Source organism: Mustela erminea, chromosome 3 (genome assembly GCF_009829155.1).
Source record: "Mustela erminea isolate mMusErm1 chromosome 3, mMusErm1.Pri, whole genome shotgun sequence".
In the NCBI taxonomy this organism is placed as follows: Eukaryota; Metazoa; Chordata; class Mammalia; order Carnivora; family Mustelidae; genus Mustela; species Mustela erminea.
In genome coordinates this window covers 7,032,631-7,059,808 of record NC_045616.1, presented here as the reverse complement: position 1 = coordinate 7,059,808, position 27,178 = coordinate 7,032,631, and the positions used below count along the sequence as shown (strand labels likewise).

Genomic DNA, 27,178 nt, shown 5'->3' with positions numbered 1-27,178 from the left:
ATTTAACTCAGCATAATCTCTTCCATTCTTGTCCATTTTGACACAAGAGTTGGGTATTCATCCTTTCTGATGGAGGAATAATACTCCTTAGTATATATGGACTATATCTTCTTCATTCATTCATCAATCGAAGGGCATCTTGGATCTTTCCACAGTTTGGTGACCATGGCCACTGCTGCTATGAACATTGGGGTAGAGATGGCTATTCTTTTCACTACGTCTTGTCTTTTGGGTAAATACCCTGTAGTGCAATTGCAGGGTCATAGGGAAGCTCTACTTTTAATTTCTTAAGAAATCTCCACACTGTTTTCCAAAGTGGTTGCACCAACTTACATCCCCACCAATAGTGTAAGAAGCTTCCCCTTTCTCCACATCCTCTCCAACACATGTTGTTTACTGTCGTGTGAATTTTGGCCATTCTAACTGGTTTAAAGTGATTATCTCAGTGTGGTTTTGATTTGAATCACCCTAATGGCTAGAGATGATAAACATTTTTTCATGTGTCTGTTAGCTATTTGCATGTCTTCATTGGAGAAGTGTCTGTACGTGTTTTCTGCCCATTTTTGGACACAATTCTCTGTTTTGTGTATGTTGAGTTGGAGAAGTTCTTTATAGACCTTGCATATCAGCCCTTTTTCTGAACTATCATTTGCGAATATCTTCTCCCATTCCATGGGTTGCCTCTTTGTTTTGTTGACTGTTTCCTTTGCTGTGCAGAAGCTTTTGATTTTGATGAAGTCCCAAAAGTTCATTTTCGCTTTTGTTTCCTTTGACTTTGGAGACATATATTGAAAGAAGTTGCTATGGCTGATGTTGAAGAGGTTACTGTCCATATTTTCCTCTAGGATTCTGATGGTTTCCTGCCTCACATTGAGATCTTTTATCCATTTCGAGTTTATCTTTGTGTAGGGTGTAAGTGAATCAGGAAGACCTTCATTTGAATGAAGAACCTGTCCACCTCATGGGTCTGAGCCTACCTCTCACTACATTGTTTGGCTTCTTGTTTTAAGGACTCCAACTCTCCCTCTGGGATGGCACAGCCCATCTAGGAGCCTGTTATTTGTGGAACCCAGGGTATTGTTCAACTGCAGGATCTCAGAAAATGGCTCCACAGTGCTCTGGGTCTGGGCCTCTTCTATAATTTTTTCTCAGCCCCTGTCCCTATTTTATGGCCTGAAATTTAATGCAAAGTCTTCAAACCACTGGTCTGTTTCATATTCTAGGGTATGATGTCATTTTCTTCTTCTGAGGAGAACTCCTCAAAAGATGAATTATGCACAGGTATTAGGCCACAAAGACCTCAGTCTTAAGTCAATCCCAGGTGAAAAGTGACTCCCATGTATACTTCTCTGCAGAAATGGAAGTCACCCTCAGATGGTTTGGGGTCAGTCTGTTGTCCCACTGGCTTTTTAGCTCAGTTATAATCCTGACTGGAGGACTCCTGGTTTGAAGGCTTCCAGGTGGCCAAGGGACCGTTAAACATATATGTGTAGTGCTGAGGAGGTTTGGAAGTCTCATAGACTGAGACTAACTGGCAAGCCCAATGTTTGAGTGCCCTGTGCTCTGGGGGAAAGAAAGGATCCTAAGGCATGTGGTAAGCTCGCTGTCCAGCTGCATGTTTGGCCTAGTATAAAGTTGCATTATTATTATACTGCCTCATTTAGACCTCCATGAGCACATGGTGATATTTTTACTAGTTGCCTTCTTGGCCTAGAAAAGAGTTGAGTTCTTGGTCTCAGGTCCAATGTCAGATGGTAAGCCCACTCTCAAGCTGCCTTCTTGGCCTAGCACAGAGCTGAGTCATTGTTCTACAAGTCCAAGAGCACATGGTGGTCCCTTTGTCTACGTGTCCCCTTGGCCTGGTGCAGAGCTGTGGTTTGGTCTCCAGCTCCAAAAGCACATTGTGAGACCCCTGTCCAGGTTCCTTCTTGGCATAGCACAGAGATATGTTATTGGTCTCCAGGTTCTACAGCACATGGTAAGCCTGCTATCTGTATGTCCGTGTGGCCTAGCACAAATCTGAGATTTTGCTCTCTAGGTCCAATGGTATGAGGTGAAGCTACTATCCAGGTAAATTCTTGCTTGAGTGCAGAACAGTGGAACAGGGCTCCATGTCCAACGGCACATAGTGATCAGTTTGTCTAGGTAAATTCTTGATAACATGGTGAGGTGGGTTGGTGGCCCCCAGATCAAAGGGCACATGGCGCACCCTCTGTCCACCTGTCTGCTTAGATTTTCCCAGAGCTCCTTTCTTAGTCTCCAAGTCAAAAACCACACGGTGGTGTCCAGTTGATTCTTTTTTCCCAATGCTGAACTTGGATGCAGGACTCATGGTTTCTTGGCACTTGGCAAGCTTGGTGTTCTCTGGACTCACTTGCCTTGTGCCACACTGGCCTAGCCAGCTTATGGTATGAGGGCTCATTGTTTACCCCATGTGTATGTAAAACACTGCCTAGTGTCAAATGAGTCTAGATGGATCCCAGGCTTTAGGTTCTTGGTGGGTACTCTGTTTGGGGACTGAATTTCTTTATGTTCTGTTTTGTTCTAGTCTTTGTGGTCTATGAGATCCTGTTCAGCCAAGTGTATTGGGGATTAGTTTGTCCCCTCCTGAACTGGGTCAGACAACTCATTATCTGAGGACCTATGTTCCAAGGACTCCCACTATATCCAATGATGTGGTGATTCCCTCAGGTTGTGGACTCAGCTTATCTCTGCTGGAGATAAGTTGTTATCCCAGAGGTGTGTGGCCCAGATGTACGAGAATCCACTATGCTCTGATTCCCAGTTTCCCACTCCCAGTGCCAAATGGGAATGCATACTACCTGAGCAACTAGGACATCCCTTCAGTGGGAAATGGGTCCAGGAATTGCTGGGTGTGGGTTTATGGACTCTCAGGACCACAGAAGGGCACAAAAGTAGGTGCAAATATGAAGGTGGAGTGCAGAGTGTTGGTGTGAGGACAGGGGCAGGAGGAGTGGGCAGGGGGCTTGCCATGGGCATGGACAGAGAACAGAGCAGAGGAATGGAGGAATAGAAAGAAAAGCTGTGGCTGAAGGGACATCTCTTATCTCACTGCAGCCTGGGCTATTGCCACGCTTATATAACAGCCCTGGGACATCACAGTGTCTTCTTGTGATGTCACCACCATACCATGGGCAGTCATCAGGACACTCTCAGGTTGGCTTCATATGAGTGGCCAATAACCATGAGGTTTAGCTGACCAATGACTGGTGGTTTTCTCAGTGACCTTTCTGATATCACTGCTTAGAAACCATCGTTTAAAGAAAACGGGTTAAATTTCCTTCCAGATGAAAAAAAAATAATATTTACTATGTATTTATAATGAAGTTCATGGTAAGGTTGAAAGACTAAACCAGTACAAAGCTAAATGTGTCATTCAGAGTCAAAATTCACTAAAACTTGGACATGGATGTTAATGAAGAGTTGGACAATTAGACCTCATTAAAGCTCACACTTGTGATATAAGTTGGACAACATGGCATTAGAGCAAATTCTACTCTCAACTCACCCATCAGAGCTTAAATATATGTATAGAAAATAGTATATATAGTAGAAAATAGCATATATAGTATATATAGTAGAAAATAGTATATATATATATATATATATATATATATATATATATACACACACGTGTACGTGTGTGTGTGTGTGTGTGTGTGTGTGTTTGGTGCATCTTCCTACAATAAACATAACCTGGAAAAAGATGAAGCTGTGTCACAAATCATTACCTGCTTGCCAAAGTGACATTCAGCTCTCATAGAAGGAGAAGAGCAAAATCCAGCCTGTCACCAGGTTCACAGTCTTTGTGTCCAGCGTCCAATCATAAAGTTCTGGGGGAAGGAGTTATGTTTGTCTTCTCCCTTTTTACACCTAGATGTCAAATTGTCAGAGATCTAAGAATATAAATGCTGCAAGTCTACAAGTAGAAAAGGGACCATTGTTTGGAAGGAGGAGGTGTGGAGACTTGAATCTGCTGTGATATAGCAGTGGAGATGAGGGAGTCTGCTTGAGTAGGCTATTGCAAAGTATTATAAGCAGCGGGGTGCAAATAGGAGATTTGTTATATATATATTTATATATGTATATATATGTATATATATGTATATACATGTATACGTATATATATATATATATATATATATATTATATATGCCAATGGGATAATACTCAGCCACCAAGAAAAATGAATACGTTGTCATTGCAATGATGTGGATGGAACTAGAGAGTATTATGCTAACTGAAATTAGCCAGAGAAAGACAAATGCCATGAGATTTCATTCATTGGTGGAACTTAAGAAACAAAACCAATGAACATAAGGGAAGGGAAGAGAAAAATAAAATAAGACAAAGATAAAAGGCAAAGCACAAGAAACTCAACTGTAGGGATCAAACAAAGGGTTGCTGGAGGAGAAGTAGTGGTGTACATGGGGTAACTGGGTGATGGGTATCAGGGAGTGCACTTGATGGAATGAGCACTGGGTGTTCTGTGCAACTGATACACCATTAAATTGTAATTCTGAAATGAATTAAAAAAATAATGTGTTCAGGATCTTTCCATATGTGTTCCCCACTGGCACACAGGAAACACCCATTAATTTATTGTTGAAAGAGTGAGCTGCCAGACTGTGCTGTCTCCTCCCGGAGAGAGAAGAGGAAGGAACTGAGAGTTGCTTTCTGAGGCAGGGGGATAGTGGGGCTTCCCTTTGAGGACTGTGTAGAGAAGAGCATGTGGCCTAGGACTGAACACCAACGGAAGGGGCACACAGGGAAAACCTGGCAAAGGAATCTGAAACAGAAATCATCAAAAAAGGTGACTAGAAGTAAATTACCACAGAAGTGAAGAGCAGTGTGTTCCCAGGTCAGAGTTACCTGGTGGGCCTAGGTGGGCTGAGAGTGAGGCTAATTACAGCTGGATTGCATTTGGGTTTTTGTCACTCTCAGACAAAACGAATTCTGTTTTATATTCTTTCTGACTCACGTTAAAAAAAAAAATGAAGCATCATTGACAAACAATATTATGTTAGCATCAAGTTGGCATTATAATGATTGGACAAGTTTTTACCTTATACTATGCTGACCACAAGTTGACTACCATCCGTCACCAGAGATACTATTACAATACCATTGACCATATTCCCCATGATGTGCCTTTCATCCCTGTGACATGTTCATCCTGTAAGGAAAGCCTGTTTCTCCCACTCCCCTTCACCCATTTCTCCCACGCTCCCCTTCTCTGGCAATCATCAGGTTTTTGTTGTTGTTGTTATTTTTCCTGTATTTATAGGTATGATTCTGTTTTTTGTTTGGTTGCTCATTCATTTGTTTTGCTTTTCAGGTTTCACATAGGAGTGAAATCCTGTGGTATTTGTCTTTCTTTGTCTGAGATATTTCATGTAAGTTTATATCCTCTGGGTCCATCCCTGTTGTTCAAAATGGTGAGATATCATCCTTTTTTTTATGGCTGAGTAATTTTCTGTTGTGTATATATACTGCCAGTTCTTTATCCATTCATCTATTTGTTGTAGACAGTAAGATTTATCTTAGTTTTTCAAACCACCAAAAAATAAAAAAAACCCAAAAGGACAATAAAAGTCACACTACAATATTATCTATGAACAGTGTGGACATTTTCAGAGGACCTACATTAGGTAACTGTTTCTCTTCAGCCACATGGCAATACTGCATATTGTCATATGCCATAATTTCTGCATGCACCATAATTACTGCATATGTCATAATTACTTTTTACAACAAATACTGCATATGCCATAGTTACTCTTTACTGCAATGATCCATCAGTAGTCATACTGATATCATGATTTTACATTTCAACAGAAGAAAAAAAAAATCCACGTTATCCCAGACTCTTTCCTCATAATGGCTCCCTGTATCTAATCTAGCAGAGTAGGTCTCCACACATACTTTTCCAATCGTCAGCACTTATTTTTATTTTTTTCCCCAGAATATGAATTTTGTATGTAGTGTGATACATTTTTTTCACTTTCTTTTTCAAACTTAGAAAGAATTCAAGTCTGAGTACTATTTGATATTTTTTTCAGATACAGAGCAATACTGATGGGATTCATAAGTATTATTTCTATCAAGAAAGTTTGCTAACATTTACAAAATATCAACAACTCTTCATTAAACCATAAGATTGACTGAGATTTACTAGTTATGATCACTTTTTCAGTACACATACAAATTTAAATCTTGATTTTCTCCCCCAAATTTTAAGGAGTCAAATTTCACTCCACTTCCAGGTTTCAAATTAAAATAATAAAAAAGAGACCAATGAAATTTACCCAACTGGCAACAAGTCCCATATTTCAATCTTATTTTAATCTGACAATTATAACCTGCTGCCAGTGATTAGTCATTTGTGTCTACTTATTAGGTAAACACTAGTCAGTTATATAAAAGAGTAATTGCAAGAATGGTACTTGGCACTAGATTACCTTAACTCTCCTGGTATAAAAAGAAGGACTCTGAAGTACTCTTCTAATCTGTAACTTGAATTTCCAAAAGTATTTTTTAGTAGTTGCTGAGTGCCCAGAGTGGATGCTTCCCTGTGCCAGCCAATTGATATAGGACTTTTCTGTGAACGTGGTAACAATTCCACAGAATGGTCATGCTCTTGTGTGTCCCTATATTACAGATGAGTAAAGTGACATTGATTAGACTTACATTACCATGTAGGCGTGCTAAATCACAGTGCATGAATGGAGGCTATACAGCCTAGTCACCTGAGTTCACATCATAGCTCCATCTTCTCCTAGCTGTGTGACTTTGAGTACATTTCTGAAACTCCAATTCTTAGTCACCTCATCCACAGCACAGAGATAGCAGTGCCTATGTCATTAATGTGTTTGAAAATTAAAATGATATTGGAAACCTGAAGCCCTTAGCAGTGTTTCTAGCACACAGTAAACACTCATGAAATACTGTCTGTTCTTAACTTTACTGTTATTGATTTTATTGCCAAAACCCTGACCTAAAAACGAGGTTGCTTGGATTCAAACGTAAATCCTTCTGTATCCAAAATGAAAAGAATTAGCACCATAATCATATTAGGAAAAAAGCTGGTCATACTCATTATTCAAGCTTTTTGGCTACATTCACTAATTCAAGGCATGGTGCTGGGAACTGGGAACAAAGAATAAAGAGGATCCTTCTGTTTAGAGGCTTATAGGAAAGGAAAGGAAACTTAATTGCATTATTTGTCCCCATTTTTTCACCTTCTCTTCCTGGTAACAGCCCTATGAATGGACCACATTTACTATTTTTATGAATGGGCTTGGCTGTGTGACCTGCTTTTGGTCAATAGAATGTGAATGTTCTTGTTTCATATAGAGACTTTAAGTGGCCAAAACTTGGAGCCACATTTTGCCACAGTCTGTGAGTTCTTTTGTCAGAAATGGTCTATGCAGAAACACCTTGGTGTAGATATTCTGCTTCTCTTTTCCTTTATTTCAGACTGGCACCCACCTCAGCAGCTGGCCTTGAGGTCTAGAGGAGTCAGTGTGTGTCATCAATGTTGACTAGGATGGGCAGTTTGTGCTGACTATCAGCTCTCTATGGTTCATTGCCACATTCTCAGAGCCATGGAGACCCCTGCCCACTATCTGGAGAATGCAGTGACTAGTGTGGTACGATGGTGACTGTGATCCTGAGCTGTTCATCCCTAACATCCTAAATTCTTCTTTTGCATAGCAGTGCAACTATTTGTTTAAAGCTGAGAGACATCCCGAAGCTCACGCCACCCCACTCCAGGAGGTGACCCTGGAGATGACACACCAACCCAGCATCCCTTCTGTATCTTCCTGTGATGTGCATGTTTGATGACCTCTCCCCTTTGAAATGTGGCCTGAAAGGCAAAACCTTCCAGGAAGCTCTGAATTTATACAAAGAAGCTCTGAAACTCAAGGACCTCAGGATGCCCATAACACCTCCATTTCTACCTCCTCTTCCAGTAGAGAGGCTTTCTCCTCTGGCTGAAGGGGTTCAGCCTAGGACTCCTCTATACACATGACCCTGGTCTCCTTCCTTGCTCCTAGATACTGCCTCCTGTGGAGCCATTTCCCATGAACCCTGGTCCTTTGGCAAGGTCTTCCAGTCTTGCCTTTATTCTATACCAAGTGATAAAGGAGATTTGTCTTATTAGATGTTCTTTGATGTTTTTATGAAGAATTTTGATGTTCTTCAACAAATATTGTGAAGGAATTCTTTAACTTAAACTCTTTCTTGTATAGTTAATTATTACTGTTCTTGCTTGTGTTAAAAGCCAACTAATCATTTCAAAGTTTTATTTGTGGCTTTCATTGCCATGGACAGTTCTCCCAGATGTTGGTCTTTCTCTTGTCTTTAGTCTTGACATCCTATGCTCACCTGGGAGATAATTCTTCAAATGATAATAGCTCCCCAAGTGATATGTTACCAGGACATCAGACTGAAGTTGGCCCCAGACGAGAAATCTGCAGGCCATGAAGCCACCAGCATTTTGGCCCGTGACCCAATGTGCATACTGCACTCTGGGTGTCTATAAGTGCCAGCCAGGTCTTGGCATCCAGCCATGAACTAGCGACATTTGAAAGTAAGCCCTCAACAGAGGGAAAGTCTTTACCCTCTGGACCAGCCTACAGCTGGGCCCTTTACTAGATAGGGGGATTTGGGTCTGGGTAACAGCCTCAATTTTCTCATGTCTCAGTACTGATGCTACACATTTCTGCTTTGGATTGTTCTTTTTGCTCTGTGTCCTGACCTTCCATGTTTCTGACAGAGTCTCTGAATGTGTTGGAATCGAGGAACTATGGGACCAGTTCTTCCTGGTCTGTCAATGGGGAAACCACTTGAGAGCCAAGAATGTGGTCATGTTGTGTTGCCAGTATGCAGTGGGAGGTTTCTGAGCCCACAACATTGTCTTCATCATTTGGGTAACATTCTTGGAAGGCATCATGTGGTGGGGTGCATGGGGACTGGTGGCTAATGCTTCTAGCTAGCTCACCTGGGTCAGGCAGAGATGCTGAGTTCCACAGGCAGAGGAGACCTCTGGGAACAACAAGGGAAAACTTGGTGCTGGACTCCCATGATGTATGTGGGTGGGTGTAGGGGGGCAGAGAGTTGGGTTGACAGGTGATATTTGCTCTGTGGGATATCGGCAGGGAAACAGAGGTGTCAGTGGTTCTCTGTGTGGGTCAAAAGTTTTCCTTTCTTGAGCAGGGGAGTCTGGTTTGAAAACAATGGATTTAGAGAAGGGAGGTGGGCTGGCATGCATAGTTATCTGAGGGAGATTGAGGGTTGGTCTTTCCTGTGTATGCAGTTAGGTGCCAGTGGCATGACAATGTGAGCAGAGGTGGAACACACTGAATCTAACCCTTTGGAGCACTGCACCATGAATTTTGTAACTGAAAACATCAGGACACCACAATGCACCTGGCCAACAGCCAAGAGTCTCTCCCCACAACCCTATGGCCAATCCCCAAGTGGCTGACCTACCCTGCCTGACCAATGGCCAGGAGATTATTCCCATCCCTATCTCTATGAAAAATTATCGGGTAGTTTTCATCTGAGATCTCATCCTGACATCCCACCTGTTATCTTGTTCCTAAGGCCAATTACCAGGGAGCACGGCTAGCTAACTAGGAATCATCAACCCTGGCCTCCTGGCTTCCTCCAGCAGCAAACTTCTTGGACTCAAAAGCTATTGAAGAGTTTCCTTGCTGTTTCCTTCTGGGGACAGAAATTGGCTCCTTTGGCCCTGTAGACCAGCCTTCCTTTCCTAGGTAAGAAACAGGACGTGACGGAGGTGACCTGTTGTTCACAACTCTAGGGGATCAGAAAAGCGTCAGTTATAGCCCATCTCCCTTCTCAACCCTTCAATAAATTCTGGCAGGATTTTCCGGGCTGATCTTTTGGGAGCCTAGTTCCTTCAGAGGCTTGACCTGAGACCCACTTCTGTACACAGGGCCCTGGGGTGGGTATAACTGAAAGAGGTAGGAAGAGGCCAGGGAGAAACTAATAAAATGGACTGTCCTCCCACAAGTGAGTAGACCAAATTCTGACAACTTAGATAAGAGGCACGTGAGAGGGACATGGCAAGCTGGACATTGCTATGTGGGAAGGGTTGGTAGACACTCTTAGGTGCCTGTGATGACAAGAGAAAAACAAACTTGGAGGAAAAGCATGGGACATGTGGAAGCAAGTGTTCGTGGCAATTGGAGATGCTACTGGGTCCTACTTAAAGGGAATCAAAGCTACTCACAGTCAAATATGATTCATGCATCCCTAAATTTCCCAAAGAGAAATAGTCTGTGCTATGACGACTGCATTTTGGGTTTCCACTGGCTCCACCGGGTATTCCTATTCTTGACTGCTCTTGGAAGGGTGTGCCCAGAGAGACTTGAGCTTTCAATGCAGAGACCTACTTAATGACCTACGAGGAAACGCCAGCTCCAGGAACCTGAGAGGCAGATGGAAAAAATCAGATCAATTCAAAACAGAATGCAAACCAGAGGGGCATAGTTGCATCAATTATAAAGCTGGGGTTTCACGGTTGTGTTGCAAGGGTGGACGTGCTGCTGCTGTGCCTCTCTCTCTCTCTTTCTCTCTTTCTCTATCTCTGTGTGTGTGTGTGTGTGTGTGTGTGTGTGTGTGTGTGTGTGTTTAAAAAATGCCTAACTCCACTTGCATTGCGGTGGTCCCATCTGTGGTTAAAAGGAAGAAGAGATGGAATATACCATCAGTCGACCGCTTCAGTGGATTCCCAGAGCCAGCCAGTTATTGAATCAGCCAGGCAACTACCAAGGAACCCCACAACCAACTAGTGGCCCAAAAGGAAATGTTACACAAAGAACCAAATGATGCTCCCAATGCCTTTTGGATCACAGGGCTCCCCAATTCCATGAGGTGAACCACAGGGAGAAAAGTATAACACAGTAGAAAGAGGCTGTGAAGGGAGTCATTTTCACAGAAAGTAACGACAGTCCCAGAGCACTTCCTCCAAGCCCGGATTGCTTGGCTTCCTTGGGTTCCCTCAGTGGTGACTTTTAGGGAGCGGTCTTAGTCTACAAGCTCATCTTCTGCAGATTGGACGTCCTGCTTCACCAGGAGGCAAAGGCATGGGGGAGGTGTCCTCTAACTTCTCTTCCTTGCTTGGGTTCGCTGCCAGGGCCAGGGTTTCCCTGGCCCCAGTGTCTAGGGTGATGGCAGGGAGGATGGCCGGTGTGTGTCCTGCCAGTGGTCACTCAGGTGTCGGGGAGGGTATAAAGAGCCCAGTGTCCTTAATGCCTTCAGGTGCCTTGAGTAGATTGATGACCATCGGGAATGCCATGGAGCTCCGTCCGCGGGGCAGGGAGGAACACCCTTCTGTCCTTCCAAGAGGCAGTTGCTCCTTTAGGCCTCGGGCTTCCTCTGGAGCATGGACCTTGCTTCCTGTTCCTCGTCCTTGCTGTCCTGTAAAGGACTGCCTCTCAGAAAAGGAAGTCTGAATGAATGGGGAGTGGGGAAGCCGAGGCCTCCCTGGTCCTAGGCGTGAGGCCACGTGGAATCGTGCAGCATGGCCAGCAGGGCCTGAAACTCTTCCTCACTGAGGGGTGCTTCCAAGGGTCCTGGAGCCTCCCCCTGCCACAGATGCCCACTCGGAAAAGGCTGTGTGTCTTCCTCCCTCTCTGTGGCTGATAGAAGCTCCTCTAAGAAACGTGAGGCTTCTGCAGAAGGTGGGTGCTGTGGGTCCAGTGCACTAGGGAGCCCAGCAGCAGGGGGTGCCTGCCACCGCCAGCCAGGGGTCTCAGCGTGTGCAGGCTGCCCAGCTGCTGCATGCGGAGCCTGTCCTGTGCTCAAGACAAGTCGGGACCCCTCGCCCAACCACTGCGGGGCATAGTGGCTACCCATGGGCCCTGCCTCCTGCACGGGTTGGCAAGGATTGTCATCTGGAGGCAGGGGATAGCCGTGGAAGGGCACGGGTGCCAAGCCAGGGTGCTCCTGTTGCCGCAGGCATTCCCCTAGGTTCAGGGGACAAAGACGGGCGTGGCGAGCTGAAATGCACCCTCCCTGAGTCGGTCTCATCGGGGAATGGCTCCGCATGGCTTTAGGAGTGGGAGAGTTGCTTCCTCCCTGCCAGGCTTGGGTAGGCGGGGCCATAGTGGCCCCCACGGCCTGGCTCCCAGGGCCCCCACAGGAAACCAGGGGGGCAAAGCCCATGGAGAGGACAGGAAGGGTCGCTGCCGCAAAAGCCTGCATGCTTCCCAGAGGATTGGAAGGAGCCAGAAGCTGAGAGAATTCGGGGACACCGGGCTGGGGGCCTGGGTCCCCCGGGACAGTCAGGTGAGGACTGGCTTCCTGGTTTGCCGCCCGGTCATTCGCGGGGCCACTTCTGCTCTGCCCTGGGTGCCGAGCTCTTCTGTTCTGGAACCAGACCTGGGACAGAGAAGAGGGGTTGCGGACATGAGAATGAGAAGAAGTGACAGACACCACCTTGGCTTGCCCCTCCCCCTGTGTGGGATCTCTCGGGAGAAGGCCAGGTGTGTTGCTCTGAATCTCAGGGCAGCTCGGTTCACTCCTTTCACCTGGCCCTTGTGAAGTAGGGGCAAGTTCCAGGCAACTGTGGACACCTGGTCTGGACGGGATTCCCACTTGACTGGATGGAATGGCAGCCGCTCAGCTCTGCTCTGCTCTGCTCTGCTTAGCTCCCCTCTGCCTGGTCCCTGCCTAGCGCTCTCTTTGTTTGCCCGTTGCAGCTTCCTGACCAGCCATTCCCTGAGTCTTGGGACCAAGACTTAGCTGACCACCTGCCCTCCTTGCCCAGTCTACTCCAAGTCCTCCGGGCGTCCCTCAGCGTTTGACCCCCAGTGTCCGATTGGGTGTGATCCCAAGGGCAAACCACTTCCTCTGCCTTGGAGGCCTTCAGCCCAAGTGCTGAACCGGCCTCACATCGACACACTCCGTCTACAGGCACCGGTCTCGGGCCCCCAGGGGAAGTCATGGACCGCCAGGAGTCCAAATCAACCACACCCGCGTTTGATTTGCCTCTCTGTCTCCTCCGCTGGCTGGATGAGAAGGGGGTTCTCAGGAACGAGCACGCTGAGCCTCCCCTCTTTCCAGGGACAAGACTTGTCAGGCTCCAGGCCCATACATGCCTCCTTAAAGCAGGCTCACGGGCTCTGGCCCCAAAGGAGTGCCTTGCGGAGAGTCTACTTCCATTGACCATAAAGCTGTTTCACAGGTACTGAACTAGAAACCAGTCTCTCTGGAGCTCAGGGAGACCAAGCCTGCTCAACTGGGCCCCCCCTGGGACCTCTCCCCCACCAGGCCAAGAATCCGAGGGCCGATAATCCTAGATGATTAGGTTATCCAGAAAGGTGTGGCTTGTGAGCAGGATCCATTCCCACCCTGGGGGTGCTGAGGCCCAGGACACTGAAGACCACGTGGCCACTCACAGGAAGGCAACCCCACTCACACTCAGGAAATGCTGGGGGCCACATGGAGAGCGCCCCCAAGCCGTTGAAGCACTGACACTTTGCATGACCTCAAGAGAGGTGGCAACTTTTCCGTTTCCCCACTCCTGTCCACGCACCATTTCTACACACACGGGCACTGCCACCTCAGCTTCATGTTCTCCCCTATTATCCCCATTTCAGCTGACACATTCTGCTTTTGTGCAGTCCATCCCTTGCAAGGTCCATGCTCTCCCCCTACTGCCCATGCACTGGAACCCGTGGATAACCCCGACGAGCCCACGTTTCTCCAGGAATGTCTCAGGGGCCACTCTCCCCTGCACATTCAGCAGTTCACAGGCACCCTCCGGAAATGTACCTGAATGCGGGATTCCGGGAGTCCTGTGAGTCTGGCCAGGTGTTCTCTGGTGGAAATGCTAGGAAATGGGTTCTTCTCAAAGGCTTGAAGGAGGAGACTGGTTTGGGATGGAGAAATGGCGGTCCGTTTTCTCCTGTCCTCCTTTGGGAAACGTTCTGAAAGGAGAACAGAGTTAGAAAGAAGGGTTGGGAGCCAAGGCACATCCGGCGTGGAAAGAGAAGTTGGTGTCCGTGTGTGCCTCTGTGTGTGTGAATGTGTGTGTGTGTGTGTGTGTGTGTGTGTGTGTGTGTGTTTGCTTGTGCTTTTCCACTTTCCTAATATCTTCACCTTCCCTGAGTCCATGAGGTCAGCATGGAGCCACCCACACAAGCCAGCACTTGCCTCTCGAGCCTGAGGTGACCCAAGAAAAGGACTCTGTCCTTCCTGGCACTTTTAGGACAAGAATACTCAAAGCCTTTCTGTCCCAGAAACAACACACCCGCCCAAGAGGCGGTGTAAACACAGTGTCCATCGCTGGGAACACGAAAGGCAGCTGCAACAAGGTAACGTGGATTCCTTTCCTCAGCCCTCTTGCCAAACCCTTGACAAGCCCACGCAGACCCATTCCTGCGTGAAGGAGAAGCTCGAGAAGAGACCCGTTTGGTAGGCTGGGGACTCACCTGGAGTCCAAGCTGGAGGCTGTTCCTGTCCACACGATGGCCCTTCCACTTGGGAGTTTGCAGGTGCCAATCGGCTCCGCCTGAGCTGTCTCGTGCGCTCATTCTGGAACCAAACCTAAGTGGCAAAAGAAGAACTGACGGTCAGGCAGCACTGGTGAACTGGATCTATCTGTATCTGTATCTGTATCTGAATGTACATCATCTACCTCTATCTCTAGGTCTATCATCTGGATGCCTCCGTATCGTCCATTCCTTTGTGTCCCCCATACCTAAAGTCTGAGAGAGTTTTGTGTGGGCCACACGATAAGTCTGGGCAAACGATTTCTAGAGGAAGTCGGCCTGCATGTGTTGACCCGTTGGAGTGCCCGGGCCATGCCAACCAGTGGTCCCCGTGTTCTCAGACCGAATGACTTGCAATGACGTCAAAGGGCATGGGGTCCCCGGGAATGCCCATACACGAGCCAAAGCATCTGAGCTCCCAGCTGGGCATGGAGATTGACATGCACTGGCTTCAGCCAGATTGTGTCCACAACCTGTGCCCCAGGGAGAATGAAAGAGAAGCTCAAGCCTACCTGGATCCTGGACTCTGGAATGTCTAGCTCTTGGGCCAGTCGTTCTCTGGTGGTGATGCCAGGGTACCGGTTCTGCTGGAACAAGGCCTGCAGAGCCTCTTTCTGCCACGGCCTCAAAAGAAGCCGCCTCCGTCGGGATCCTGGTGGGAGTGGGCCTGTTGCAGGGAAAATGGCCACTGGATTAGGAAGGCTTGCCTAGCCTTGCGAAGTGGCTGTGCCGCCTCAGCTCTTCCCTTTCTGCCCTGTCCACCCGTTCCCAGGCCGGAGATTAGTGTCCCTTAGCCACCCACGAATTCACCGGAGAGCCTGCTCGATAGGGGCCCTGGCAGCCTGCCCTCTGCCCGTGGGAACGGGTGAAAGTCCAGGTACTAGGGAAATACCAACCTGTCCCGAGCCATGTGATGGCATGCCAACGAATGAGGAGACCCGCGGGGGGAGTGAGGCAGGAAAGCACCTTAGGAGGAGCAAAGAGGACCCCACTGCTCCTAAGAAACACCCAGTTAAAATCCGACAGTACATCCCGCCGAGTGCTGCCGCGTTGGAGGTGAAAGTTCCATTTTTGTCAGTGACACCTGAAAGAGGTGCCGATCCTCGACCCATACTCTACCCCCTGAGATCTAGCTTGCCTCTTTTCCCAAGCGGGACACTTGTTGGGACTCCTGGCCACCGACTTCAGTTTTGCTTCTGACGGCGGCCATGCGCAAGCCTCTCTCCATCCCCTTCCCCCAATCCTCTGTGGATTAGAACCTTCCAGCATGTGTCCCGGCTGGCAGGGTGGACCCTCTTAGTGCCCTGAAGCCCGGAAAGTAACAGGGGCCTTTGGGGAAAACAAGCGGGGAGCAGGGCCTCTGAGGGGAACTTACTCCTTGATGTGCTGGTGGGAGCCATGCCGCTGCAGTACCTCGGGTCCCAGAGCACTGGCCGCTCGACTGGGCAGGACCCGGGAGCGTGCGACTGATCAAAGCCTAGGATGGCCCACCCCCAATCACTTGGACAGCTCCTGTCGAAGTGAAGCCCTGCCTTCAGTGGTTCCGACCTTTGGGAGAAGAGGTGTTCAGCAGGACTTCGGGACCACCTGAGCCGAGAGCTGCACCTGGGCAGGTGGATGTGCCCGCCCCACCCTCCTCTGCATGGAATGTGCCTCTCCCACTCCCGCCAGCTTGTCTCCAGGATGACAGCCCTGACATGGAACGGTGTGGTTGAGACTCTGGGGACTCTTAGGGCCGATTTAATGTTCAAACCTGTTTAACTATTAGGGCCTGCTTAGCCAGAGCGACTCCAGATTGCCTAGGTAGCCATACAGTTATTTTCATCCACGGACTTCATTCCGGGAATCAATGCCCCAGTGGTTCCTGGGATCGGTCGCGGGCATCGATTCCGGCAGTAAACGCCCTAACCACAGAAGCCACGAGCCTTGAGGTCTGCGGTTATGCTCTATACAACCAGCCTGTGAGATCGGGGAGGGGTCGCGGTCTTCGGAGGCGGCCCTGGCCGGTCAGTCTGACTTCCAATGCTGGGCATTGAATAAAGCATTGCATAACGTTCACTTCGTCTCGGTCTCGTTCCCCTGGCCGGTCGGTCTGACTTCTAATGCTCGGCATAGTATAAAGCTTTGCATAGCTTTCTCTTTGCCTCAGTCTCGTTCCTTTGATAACGCACCCCATCTGGGACTGTGTCTAGGACTGGACCCGGTGAAGGCCTTTCCACCCTTGTTTCAGATTGTGACATGTGGGGGTGGAACGCGAGTCCCCTTTGGCAACCCAAGACGAGCCTCCTAATTAAGTTCCCTTCTATTGCATCGCATGGCTTTCGATCTTTCTTTCCACTGCTTACGTGTACTGTGTCTTTATCGGTACGTCGGTCATGTTTCATTGGACAGCTTTCCTTTTCTCCCCTTTGTTTTGATGTTTGCTGATTTTTGTATTCCTTGAATAAAAACATTATATGCTCATTGCCCTGGTATGTTCACCTTCCCCGGCCAATTGGGATTGGTCACCCACCTGGCTTGGTGTCTCGGTGCCCTCCCCGATTGGGGATTCCGTTTCCAAAGACACCCAGGCAGGTCCTAGGCAGCTCCGGAAGCAACACTTCCCTTTGGATCCAGGCAGGACACTGAGATCAGACAGTTGAGATAGGAGGCATGGAAGAGAGAGATTTCGAGCCAGCCATCGCCATGTATGTGGAATGGATTGGTCCACAGCCTTAGCTGCTTGTGGGGACAAGGGAGCCCCAAGTTCGGAGGAAAGGCATGGGACGTGTGAACGTGCAGTGTTTGAGGCCAGTGGAGATGCTACCATGTCCTGGTCTAAGGGAATCAACGCGCTGCGCCGTCTGAGACGGATTCAGGCCTCCCGAGGTTTGCCAGAGAGAAATAGTCTGTGCTACGACGACTCCATCACTTTGCGTTTCCACAGGCTCCACCTGGTGTTCCTATTCTTCACTGCTCTTGGCAGGGCGTGGCCAGAGAGACTTGAGCTCTCCATGGAGAGCCCTACTTAATAATGACCTAGGAGGAGAAGCCAGCTGCAGGAACCTGGGAAGCAGATGGTGAAATTCAGACCAATTCAAAGCAGAATGGAAACCGGAAGGGCCAAGTTGCCTCTCCTATGAAGCTGGTGTGTGTTGGTGTGTGTGCGTGTGTGTGTGTGTGTGTGTGTGTGTGTGTGTGTGAGTGTGTGTGTGTATACAAAATACCTAACTCCGCTTACATTGTGGTGGTCCCATCTGTGGTTAAAAGGAAGATGAGATGGAATGTGCCATCATTCGACCGCTTCAGTGGATTCCCAGAGACGGCCAGTTATCGAATCGGCCGGGCAACTACCAAGCAACCCGACAGCCAACCAGCGGCCCAAAAGGAAATGGTACACAGAGAACCAAATGACGCACCCATTGCCTTTTGGCTCACTCGGCTCTGCAATTCCATGAGGTGAACCACAGGGAGACAAGTAGAACCCAGTAGAAAGAGGCGGCGAAGGGAGTCGTTTTTGCAGGACTGACGGCAGTCCCAGAGCATTTCCTAATAGTAGGAGTGTGTGTGTGCGGGTCAGAGGGTGTGCTTGTGCTTCCTTAACGGAGGAACCAGTAGCTTTCGGTCAAGAAACGGCATCTGCAGAAAGAGAGGAATCACATCTTCTGGAAGCTCGAGGGTATCTGCCCGGCCAGGTAGTTGGTGGCTCTCCTGGCTGGGCTTGTCCCCAGGGTGGCTTGCAGCAAGAGGAGACAGGTGGGCAGGGGGCCTCAGAGAGGGTGCCCTAGAACTTCCTGGGCGCTGTTTTCTGAGCACAGAGGTTTGAGGAATGCGCAAACCCCCCACAATAGTCAAGGGCGGAGTCCTCACTGGAGCCTATTCAAAGGCAGCGGACCCTCGGCGCAGCTCTCTGGGGCTTTTCCAGACATTGCTGCCCTGACGTTGCAGGTGATCTCCTGGCACTTCCTGAGGCTGACCCTCAACAAGACGAGGAGCAGTGTTGAAGCCCCGAGACGATGTCCCGCAGACACGTGGATCCTGTTTTTGGCACCTCGAATCCGCTTGGGTGATCTCTATCGGAGGGCGAGACGTTCACTTTGAGGGATCCCAGGGGTGGCAGAGCTGGGGGAAGTGGCCCTGACAGATCAGAGGCCCTGGGGCCTTGGCCTCCAAGGCCACGAGGAACAACCCGCTAACGGGCAGACTTCCTCCAGCTTCCACATGGTCATCTCCTCTGCCAAGCAGTTTTCCAGAGTGCTGCTGCGTGTTGCACACCTGCCAGGCGCTTGAGACCTCACTGATGTGCATGGCACTGGCCACACATGGAGACGACAGGCTCCAGGGCTCATGTCCGTACTTGAGAATCTGGTGTGGCTGGCCTTGGACCCCAGTGTGGCTGCAGCCCTGTTCTTCCCTCCACATCATGTGGGCAGAAGGGCCAGCCCCAAGAGTCCACAGACCTTGCAAACACGATCAGAGGAGACCGAGGTCCTCCCAACACCACAAGAGAGCCATTCCGCCATGTAGCTTCTCTAGACACAGCCCAAACCCCGTCTGTCCCGTGGACACTTTGGCTAGGCACTCTCCAGATATCCTAACCCACTCCGTTCGGGGAGGGAGAGACACTACCTTCCACCCAGTCTACAGAAGCTACAGGTAGATGTGTCCATAGAGCCAACTGAAGAACAAACCACTATGGTTGGTGAGATATGGAGGGTTTCCAGCACAAGCTCCATCCACAGAGACATATCAGCGACCCACTTGTGGAACTAGGCACGTAGCAACATGGGGCTACAGATATATTAGTGCAAAAGAGCATGTGGATAGTGAAGGAGATCGAGTTGGGCAGAAGTGACCAAGGTCAGACTTCTTTGGTTCCTTGCAACTTGGAACACATACGTGTTGGCCATAGGTTTAAGGGTGTACTCAAGAAACCAAATCCACATCCTCTCATCTCCCAGGGCACATGCGAAAGATGTAGGGAGAGAAGACAAAACCGAGGAAATAACCCGGCGAAGCCCACCTTAGTCTACAAAAGGTTTTGACCACATCCTTTCCCCCGGAGGTTCTGTACCCATACTCTCAGAAGCATAAGCATGATCGTGAGACTGTGTGGACATCTGTAGGTGTCCACGTGTGAAAGAAAATGAGATAGAGGGAGAGGGAAAGTTAGACTGAGACCTGAAGAAAGGGAAAGAGAGAAAAGGAGGAAGGGCAGGGGCAGAAAGCAAGGTTGGGTGGGCGGTGACTCATTGCCTGCCTTCCATGATGTTCCTTACGTGTGAATTTGGCCTCCGCTGAGAAGAGTGGGGTCAGGTACAATGAGTGTGGAACGACTTCCACTTGCGCTCCACCTACATCCCTTGGAGGGTTGCTTGCACAGAAGGCACCCTCCATGCAGGCGGAGTGGGATGACAGCTAGGAAGTGTTGGTGCAGCCTCTTGGGTTTCTCTGTGCCAGAAGCTCTCAACTACACGTGGGCATGCCGATGGCTTCCACAGTCCATCCCCGGGCCAGAAAGCATCGCCAGGCTCTGAGGATGGGCAAGCATGCCCGGACGGTCGGGGAACGGAATGAATCACGACCAGACACCGTAGTGGGGAGACAAAGATGGGTTTATTATGTCAATGGAGTGTCCCATGGACCTTGAAAATCCAGGATGGATTTCCTCAAAGTTCCCTTTCGCAATGGAGAGGTGTGACCCCGCCAAAGGAAGATCACAAAGACGCTGACAGGGAATATCGGCCTTCTTCCTGAGAAGCGAGAGAACATTGTACGTAGTGAGGCATGCCGATAGACACCAACCAGAGACAGGGAAAAAAAAGAAGTGCAAAGGTTCTGGAAAGAACCACAATGGTCCCCTCATTTCTGGAATGCCTTCTGAGACTGACGGTCGCCCCCGGAACTGTCATGCTGTGTCCCCTGGAAAGGCTCCAGGGCAATAAGCCAGGCAAAGTCCACAGGGCATTCTGGACTTTGGCTGGGACAGGATCTCTGGGCCATGGGGGCCTGCGGTTGTTTCCCGTTTGGCCGGTTCCGAGCCCTCCCAGCCCGGATGGCTTGGCCTCCCTGGGCCCCCTCAGGGGAGACATGTAGCATGCTGTGTTGGTCTACACGCTCAGCTTCTGCAGATTGGACGTTCCACTTCACCAGGAGGCAAAGGCATGGGGGAGGTGTCCTCTAACTTCTCTTCCTTGCTTGGGTTCGCTGCCAGGGCCAGGGTTTCCCTGGCCCCAGTGTCTAGGGTGATGGCAGGGAGGATGGCCGGTGTGTGTCCTGCCAGTGGTCACTCAGGTGTCGGGGAGGGTATAAAGAGCCCAGTGTCCTTAATGCCTTCAGGTGCCTTGAGTAGATTGATGACCATCGGGAATGCCATGGAGCTCCGTCCGCGGGGCAGGGAGGAACACCCTTCTGTCCTTCCAAGAGGCAGTTGCTCCTTTAGGCCTCGGGCTTCCTCTGGAGCATGGACCTTGATTCCTGTTCCTCGTCCTTGCTGTCCTGTAAAGGACTGCCTGTCAGAAAAGGAAGTCTGAATGAATGGGGAGTGGGGAAGCCGAGGCCTCCCTGGTCCTAGGCGTGAGGCCACGTGGAATCGTGCAGCATGGCCAGCAGGGCCTGAAACTCTTCCTCACTGAGGGGTGCTTCCAAGGGTCCTGGAGCCTCCCCCTGCCACAGATGCCCACTCGGAAAAGGCTGTGTGTCTTCCTCCCTCTCTGTGGCTGATAGAAGCTCCTCTAAGAAACGTGAGGCTTCTGCAGAAGGTGGGTGCTGTGGGTCCAGTGCACTAGGGAGCCCAGCAGCAGGGGGTGCCTGCCACCGCCAGCCAGGGGTCTCAGCGTGTGCAGGCTGCCCAGCTGCTGCATGCGGAGCCTGTCCTGTGCTCAAGACAAGTCGGGACCCCTCGCCCAACCACTGCGGGGCATAGTGGCTACCCATGGGCCCTGCCTCCTGCACGGGTTGGCAAGGATTGTCATCTGGAGGCAGGGGATAGCCGTGGAAGGGCACGGGTGGCAAGCCAGTGTGCTCCTGTTGCCGCTGGCTTTCCCCTAGGGTCAGGGGACAAAGACGGGCGTGGCGAGCTGAAAGCCACCCTCCCTGAGTCGGTCTCATCGGGGAATGGCTCCGCATGGCTTTAGGAGTGGGAGAGTTGCTTCCTCCCTGCCAGGCTTGGGTAGGCGGGGCCATAGTGGCCCCCACGGCCTGGCTCCCAGGGCCCCCACAGGAAACCAGGGGGGCAAAGCCCATGGAGAGGACAGGAAGGGTCGCTGCCGCAAAAGCCTGCATGCTTCCCAGAGGATTGGAAGGAGCCAGAAGCTGAGAGAATTCGGGGACACCGGGCTGGGGGCCTGGGTCCCCCGGGACAGTCAGGTGAGGACTGGCTTCCTGGTTTGCCGCCCGGTCATTCGCGGGGCCACTTCTGCTCTGCCCTGGGTGCCGAGCTCTTCTGTTCTGGAACCAGACCTGGGACAGAGAAGAGGGGTTGCGGACATGAGAATGAGAAGAAGTGACAGACACCACCTTGGCTTGCCCCTCCCCCTGTGTGGGATCTCTCGGGAGAAGGCCAGGTGTGTTGCTCTGAATCTCAGGGCAGCTCGGTTCACTCCTTTCACCTGGCCCTTGTGAAGTAGGGGCAAGTTCCAGGCAACTGTGGACACCTGGTCTGGACGGGATTCCCACTTGACTGGATGGAATGGCAGCCGCTCAGCTCTGCTCTGCTCTGCTCTGCTTAGCTCCCCTCTGCCTGGTCCCTGCCTAGCGCTCTCTTTGTTTGCCCGTTGCAGCTTCCTGACCAGCCATTCCCTGAGTCTTGGGACCAAGACTTAGCTGACCACCTGCCCTCCTTGCCCAGTCTACTCCAAGTCCTCCGGGCGTCCCTCAGCGTTTGACCCCCAGTGTCCGATTGGGTGTGATCCCAAGGGCAAACCACTTCCTCTGCCTTGGAGGCCTTCAGCCCAAGTGCTGAACCGGCCTCACATCGACACACTCCGTCTACAGGCACCGGTCTCGGGCCCCCAGGGGAAGTCATGGACCGCCAGGAGTCCAAATCAACCACACCCGCGTTTGATTTGCCTCTCTGTCTCCTCCGCTGGCTGGATGAGAAGGGGGTTCTCAGGAACGAGCACGCTGAGCCTCCCCTCTTTCCAGGGACAAGACTTGTCAGGCTCCAGGCCCATACATGCCTCCTTAAAGCAGGCTCACGGGCTCTGGCCCCAAAGGAGTGCCTTGCGGAGAGTCTACTTCCATTGACCATAAAGCTGTTTCACAGGTACTGAACTAGAAACCAGTCTCTCTGGAGCTCAGGGAGACCAAGCCTGCTCAACTGGGCCCCCCCTGGGACCTCTCCCCCACCAGGCCAAGAATCCGAGGGCCGATAATCCTAGATGATTAGGTTATCCAGAAAGGTGTGGCTTGTGAGCAGGATCCATTCCCACCCTGGGGGTGCTGAGGCCCAGGACACTGAAGACCACGTGGCCACTCACAGGAAGGCAACCCCACTCACACTCAGGAAATGCTGGGGGCCACATGGAGAGCGCCCCCAAGCCGTTGAAGCACTGACACTTTGCATGACCTCAAGAGAGGTGGCAACTTTTCCGTTTCCCCACTCCTGTCCACGCACCATTTCTACACACACGGGCACTGCCACCTCAGCTTCATGTTCTCCCCTATTATCCCCATTTCAGCTGACACATTCTGCTTTTGTGCAGTCCATCCCTTGCAAGGTCCATGCTCTCCCCCTACTGCCCACGCACTGGAACCCGTGGATGACCCCGACGAGCCCACGTTTCTCCAGGAATGTCTCAGGGGCCACTCTCCCCTGCACATTCAGCAGTTCACAGGCACCCTCCGGAAATGTACCTGAATGCGGGATTCCGGGAGTCCTGTGAGTCTGGCCAGGTGTTCTCTGGTGGAAATGCTAGGAAATGGGTTCTTCTCAAAGGCTTGAAGGAGGAGACTGGTTTGGGATGGAGAAATGGCGGTCCGTTTTCTCCTGTCCTCCTTTGGGAAACGTTCTGAAAGGAGAACAGAGTTAGAAAGAAGGGTTGGGAGCCAAGGCACATCCGGCGTGGAAAGAGAAGTTGGTGTCCGTGTGTGCCTCTGTGTGTGTGAATGTGTGTGTGTGTGTGTGTGTGTGTGTGTGTGTGTGTTTGCTTGTGCTTTTCCACTTTCCTAATATCTTCACCTTCCCTGAGTCCATGAGGTCAGCATGGAGCCACCCACACAAGCCAGCACTTGCCTCTCGAGCCTGAGGTGACCCAAGAAAAGGACTCTGTCCTTCCTGGCACTTTTAGGACAAGAATACTCAAAGCCTTTCTGTCCCAGAAACAACACACCCGCCCAAGAGGCGGTGTAAACACAGTGTCCATCGCTGGGAACACGAAAGGCAGCTGCAACAAGGTAACGTGGATTCCTTTCCTCAGCCCTCTTGCCAAACCCTTGACAAGCCCACGCAGACCCATTCCTGCGTGAAGGAGAAGCTCGAGAAGAGACCCGTTTGGTAGGCTGGGGACTCACCTGGAGTCCAAGCTGGAGGCTGTTCCTGTCCACACGATGGCCCTTCCACTTGGGAGTTTGCAGGTGCCAATCGGCTCCGCCTGAGCTGTCTCGTGCGCTCATTCTGGAACCAAACCTAAGTGGCAAAAGAAGAACTGACGGTCAGGCAGCACTGGTGAACTGGATCTATCTGTATCTGTATGTGTATCTGAATGTACATCATCTACCTCTATCTCTAGGTCTATCATCTGGATGCCTCCGTATCGTCCATTCCTTTGTGTCCCCCATACCTAAAGTCTGAGAGAGTTTTGTGTGGGCCACACGATAAGTCTGGGCAAACGATTTCTAGAGGAAGTCGGCCTGCATGTGTTGACCCGTTGGAGTGCCCGGGCCATGCCAACCAGTGGTCCCCGTGTTCTCAGACCGAATGACTTGCAATGACGTCAAAGGGCATGGGGTCCCCGGGAATGCCCATACACGAGCCAAAGCATCTGAGCTCCCAGCTGGGCATGGAGATTGACATGCACTGGCTTCAGCCAGATTGTGTCCACAACCTGTGCCCCAGGGAGAATGAAAGAGAAGCTCAAGCCTACCTGGATCCTGGACTCTGGAATGTCTAGCTCTTGGGCCAGTCGTTCTCTGGTGGTGATGCCAGGGTACCGGTTCTGCTGGAACAAGGCCTGCAGAGCCTCTTTCTGCCACGGCCTCAAAAGAAGCCGCCTCCGTCGGGATCCTGGTGGGAGTGGGCCTGTTGCAGGGAAAATGGCCACTGGATTAGGAAGGCTTGCCTAGCCTTGCGAAGTGGCTGTGCCGCCTCAGCTCTTCCCTTTCTGCCCTGTCCACCCGTTCCCAGGCCGGAGATTAGTGTCCCTTAGCCACCCACGAATTCACCGGAGAGCCTGCTCGATAGGGGCCCTGGCAGCCTGCCCTCTGCCCGTGGGAACGGGTGAAAGTCCAGGTACTAGGGAAATACCAACCTGTCCCGAGCCATGTGATGGCATGCCAACGAATGAGGAGACCCGCGGGGGGAGTGAGGCAGGAAAGCACCTTAGGAGGAGCAAAGAGGACCCCACTGCTCCTAAGAAACACCCAGTTAAAATCCGACAGTACATCCCGCCGAGTGCTGCCGCGTTGGAGGTGAAAGTTCCATTTTTGTCAGTGACACCTGAAAGAGGTGCCGATCCTCGACCCATACTCTACCCCCTGAGATCTAGCTTGCCTCTTTTCCCAAGCGGGACACTTGTTGGGACTCCTGGCCACCGACTTCAGTTTTGCTTCTGACGGCGGCCATGCGCAAGCCTCTCTCCATCCCCTTCCCCCAATCCTCTGTGGATTAGAACCTTCCAGCATGTGTCCCGGCTGGCAGGGTGGACCCTCTTAGTGCCCTGAAGCCCGGAAAGTAACAGGGGCCTTTGGGGAAAACAAGCGGGGAGCAGGGCCTCTGAGGGGAACTTACTCCTTGATGTGCTGGTGGGAGCCATGCCGCTGCAGTACCTCGGGTCCCAGAGCACTGGCCGCTCGACTGGGCAGGACCCGGGAGCGTGCGACTGATCAAAGCCTAGGATGGCCCACCCCCAATCACTTGGACAGCTCCTGTCGAAGTGAAGCCCTGCCTTCAGTGGTTCCGACCTTTGGGAGAAGAGGTGTTCAGCAGGACTTCGGGACCACCTGAGCCGAGAGCTGCACCTGGGCAGGTGGATGTGCCCGCCCCACCCTCCTCTGCATGGAATGTGCCTCTCCCACTCCCGCCAGCTTGTCTCCAGGATGACAGCCCTGACATGGAACGGTGTGGTTGAGACTCTGGGGACTCTTAGGGCCGATTTAATGTTCAAACCTGTTTAACTATTAGGGCCTGCTTAGCCAGAGCGACTCCAGATTGCCTAGGTAGCCATACAGTTATTTTCATCCACGGACTTCATTCCGGGAATCAATGCCCCAGTGGTTCCTGGGATCGGTCGCGGGCATCGATTCCGGCAGTAAACGCCCTAACCACAGAAGCCACGAGCCTTGAGGTCTGCGGTTATGCTCTATACAACCAGCCTGTGAGATCGGGGAGGGGTCGCGGTCTTCGGAGGCGGCCCTGGCCGGTCAGTCTGACTTCCAATGCTGGGCATTGAATAAAGCATTGCATAACGTTCACTTCGTCTCGGTCTCGTTCCCCTGGCCGGTCGGTCTGACTTCTAATGCTCGGCATAGTATAAAGCTTTGCATAGCTTTCTCTTTGCCTCAGTCTCGTTCCTTTGATAACGCACCCCATCTGGGACTGTGTCTAGGACTGGACCCGGTGAAGGCCTTTCCACCCTTGTTTCAGATTGTGACATGTGGGGGTGGAACGCGAGTCCCCTTTGGCAACCCAAGACGAGCCTCCTAATTAAGTTCCCTTCTATTGCATCGCATGGCTTTCGATCTTTCTTTCCACTGCTTACGTGTACTGTGTCTTTATCGGTACGTCGGTCATGTTTCATTGGACAGCTTTCCTTTTCTCCCCTTTGTTTTGATGTTTGCTGATTTTTGTATTCCTTGAATAAAAACATTATATGCTCATTGCCCTGGTATGTTCACCTTCCCCGGCCAATTGGGATTGGTCACCCACCTGGCTTGGTGTCTCGGTGCCCTCCCCGATTGGGGATTCCGTTTCCAAAGACACCCAGGCTGGTCCTAGGCAGCGCCGGAAGCAACACTTCCCTTTGGATCCAGGCAGGACACTGAGATCAGACAGTTGAGATAGGAGGCATGGAAGAGAGAGATTTCGAGCCAGCCATCGCCATGTATGTGGAATGCATTGGTCCACAGCCTTAGCTGCTTGTGGGGACAAGGGAGCCCCAAGTTCGGAGGAAAGGCATGGGACGTGTGAACGTGCAGTGTTTGAGGCCAGTGGAGATGCTACCATGTCCTGGTCTAAGGGAATCAACGCGCTGCGCCGTCTGAGACGGATTCAGGCCTCCCGAGGTTTGCCAGAGAGAAATAGTCTGTGCTACGACGACTCCATCACTTTGCGTTTCCACAGGCTCCACCTGGTGTTCCTATTCTTCACTGCTCTTGGCAGGGCGTGGCCAGAGAGACTTGAGCTCTCCATGGAGAGCCCTACTTAATAATGACCTAGGAGGAGAAGCCAGCTGCAGGAACCTGGGAAGCAGATGGTGAAATTCAGACCA

The 27,178-nt window shown here is 50.8% G+C and overlaps 2 protein-coding genes across 2 annotated transcripts; both read right to left on the bottom strand.

Moving 5' to 3' along the window:
- Positions 1-11,128: 11,128 nt before the first annotated feature.
- On the bottom strand, positions 11,129-16,665 carry LOC116585776 (double homeobox protein 4-like protein 4). Its single transcript, XM_032335032.1, has 5 exons — positions 16,512-16,665; positions 15,065-15,204; positions 14,506-14,607; positions 13,834-13,974; positions 11,129-12,438 (listed from the first exon to the last, which is right to left on the bottom strand). The coding sequence occupies exons 1-5, from the start codon at positions 16,663-16,665 to the stop codon at positions 11,548-11,550; spliced, it is 1,428 nt and encodes a 475-aa protein (XP_032190923.1). The 3' UTR covers positions 11,129-11,547.
- A 4,413-nt stretch (positions 16,666-21,078) lies between these two features.
- Positions 21,079-26,217, bottom strand: LOC116585775 (double homeobox protein 4-like protein 4). The gene is made up of 5 exons (XM_032335031.1): positions 26,064-26,217; positions 24,617-24,756; positions 24,058-24,159; positions 23,388-23,528; positions 21,079-21,992 (listed from the first exon to the last, which is right to left on the bottom strand). Exons 1-5 carry the CDS (start codon positions 26,215-26,217, stop codon positions 21,102-21,104), a joined length of 1,428 nt encoding a protein of 475 aa, XP_032190922.1. The 3' UTR covers positions 21,079-21,101.
- Positions 26,218-27,178: the final 961 nt, after the last annotated feature.

Bases quoted from the DNA above. Each gene is read 5' to 3' on its own strand.
- LOC116585776 (XM_032335032.1), bottom strand. From the start codon at position 16,665: ATGCCGAGCATTAGAAGTCAGACCGACCGGCCAGGGGAACGAGACCGA. The intron at 14,608-15,064 runs GTAGGCTTGAGC...TTTGCCACTTAG, and splicing joins TTCCAGAGTCCAGGATCCAG to GTTTGGTTCCAGAATGAGCG. The intron at 12,439-13,833 runs GTACATTTCCGG...TCTCTGTCCCAG, and splicing joins TCCCGGAATCCCGCATTCAG to GTCTGGTTCCAGAACAGAAG.
- LOC116585775 (XM_032335031.1), bottom strand. From the start codon at position 26,217: ATGCCGAGCATTAGAAGTCAGACCGACCGGCCAGGGGAACGAGACCGA. The intron at 24,757-26,063 runs GCTGGTTGTATA...CACTCCCACCAG, and splicing joins ACCCCTCCCCGATCTCACAG to GATCCCGACGGAGGCGGCTT. The intron at 21,993-23,387 runs GTACATTTCCGG...TCTCTGTCCCAG, and splicing joins TCCCGGAATCCCGCATTCAG to GTCTGGTTCCAGAACAGAAG.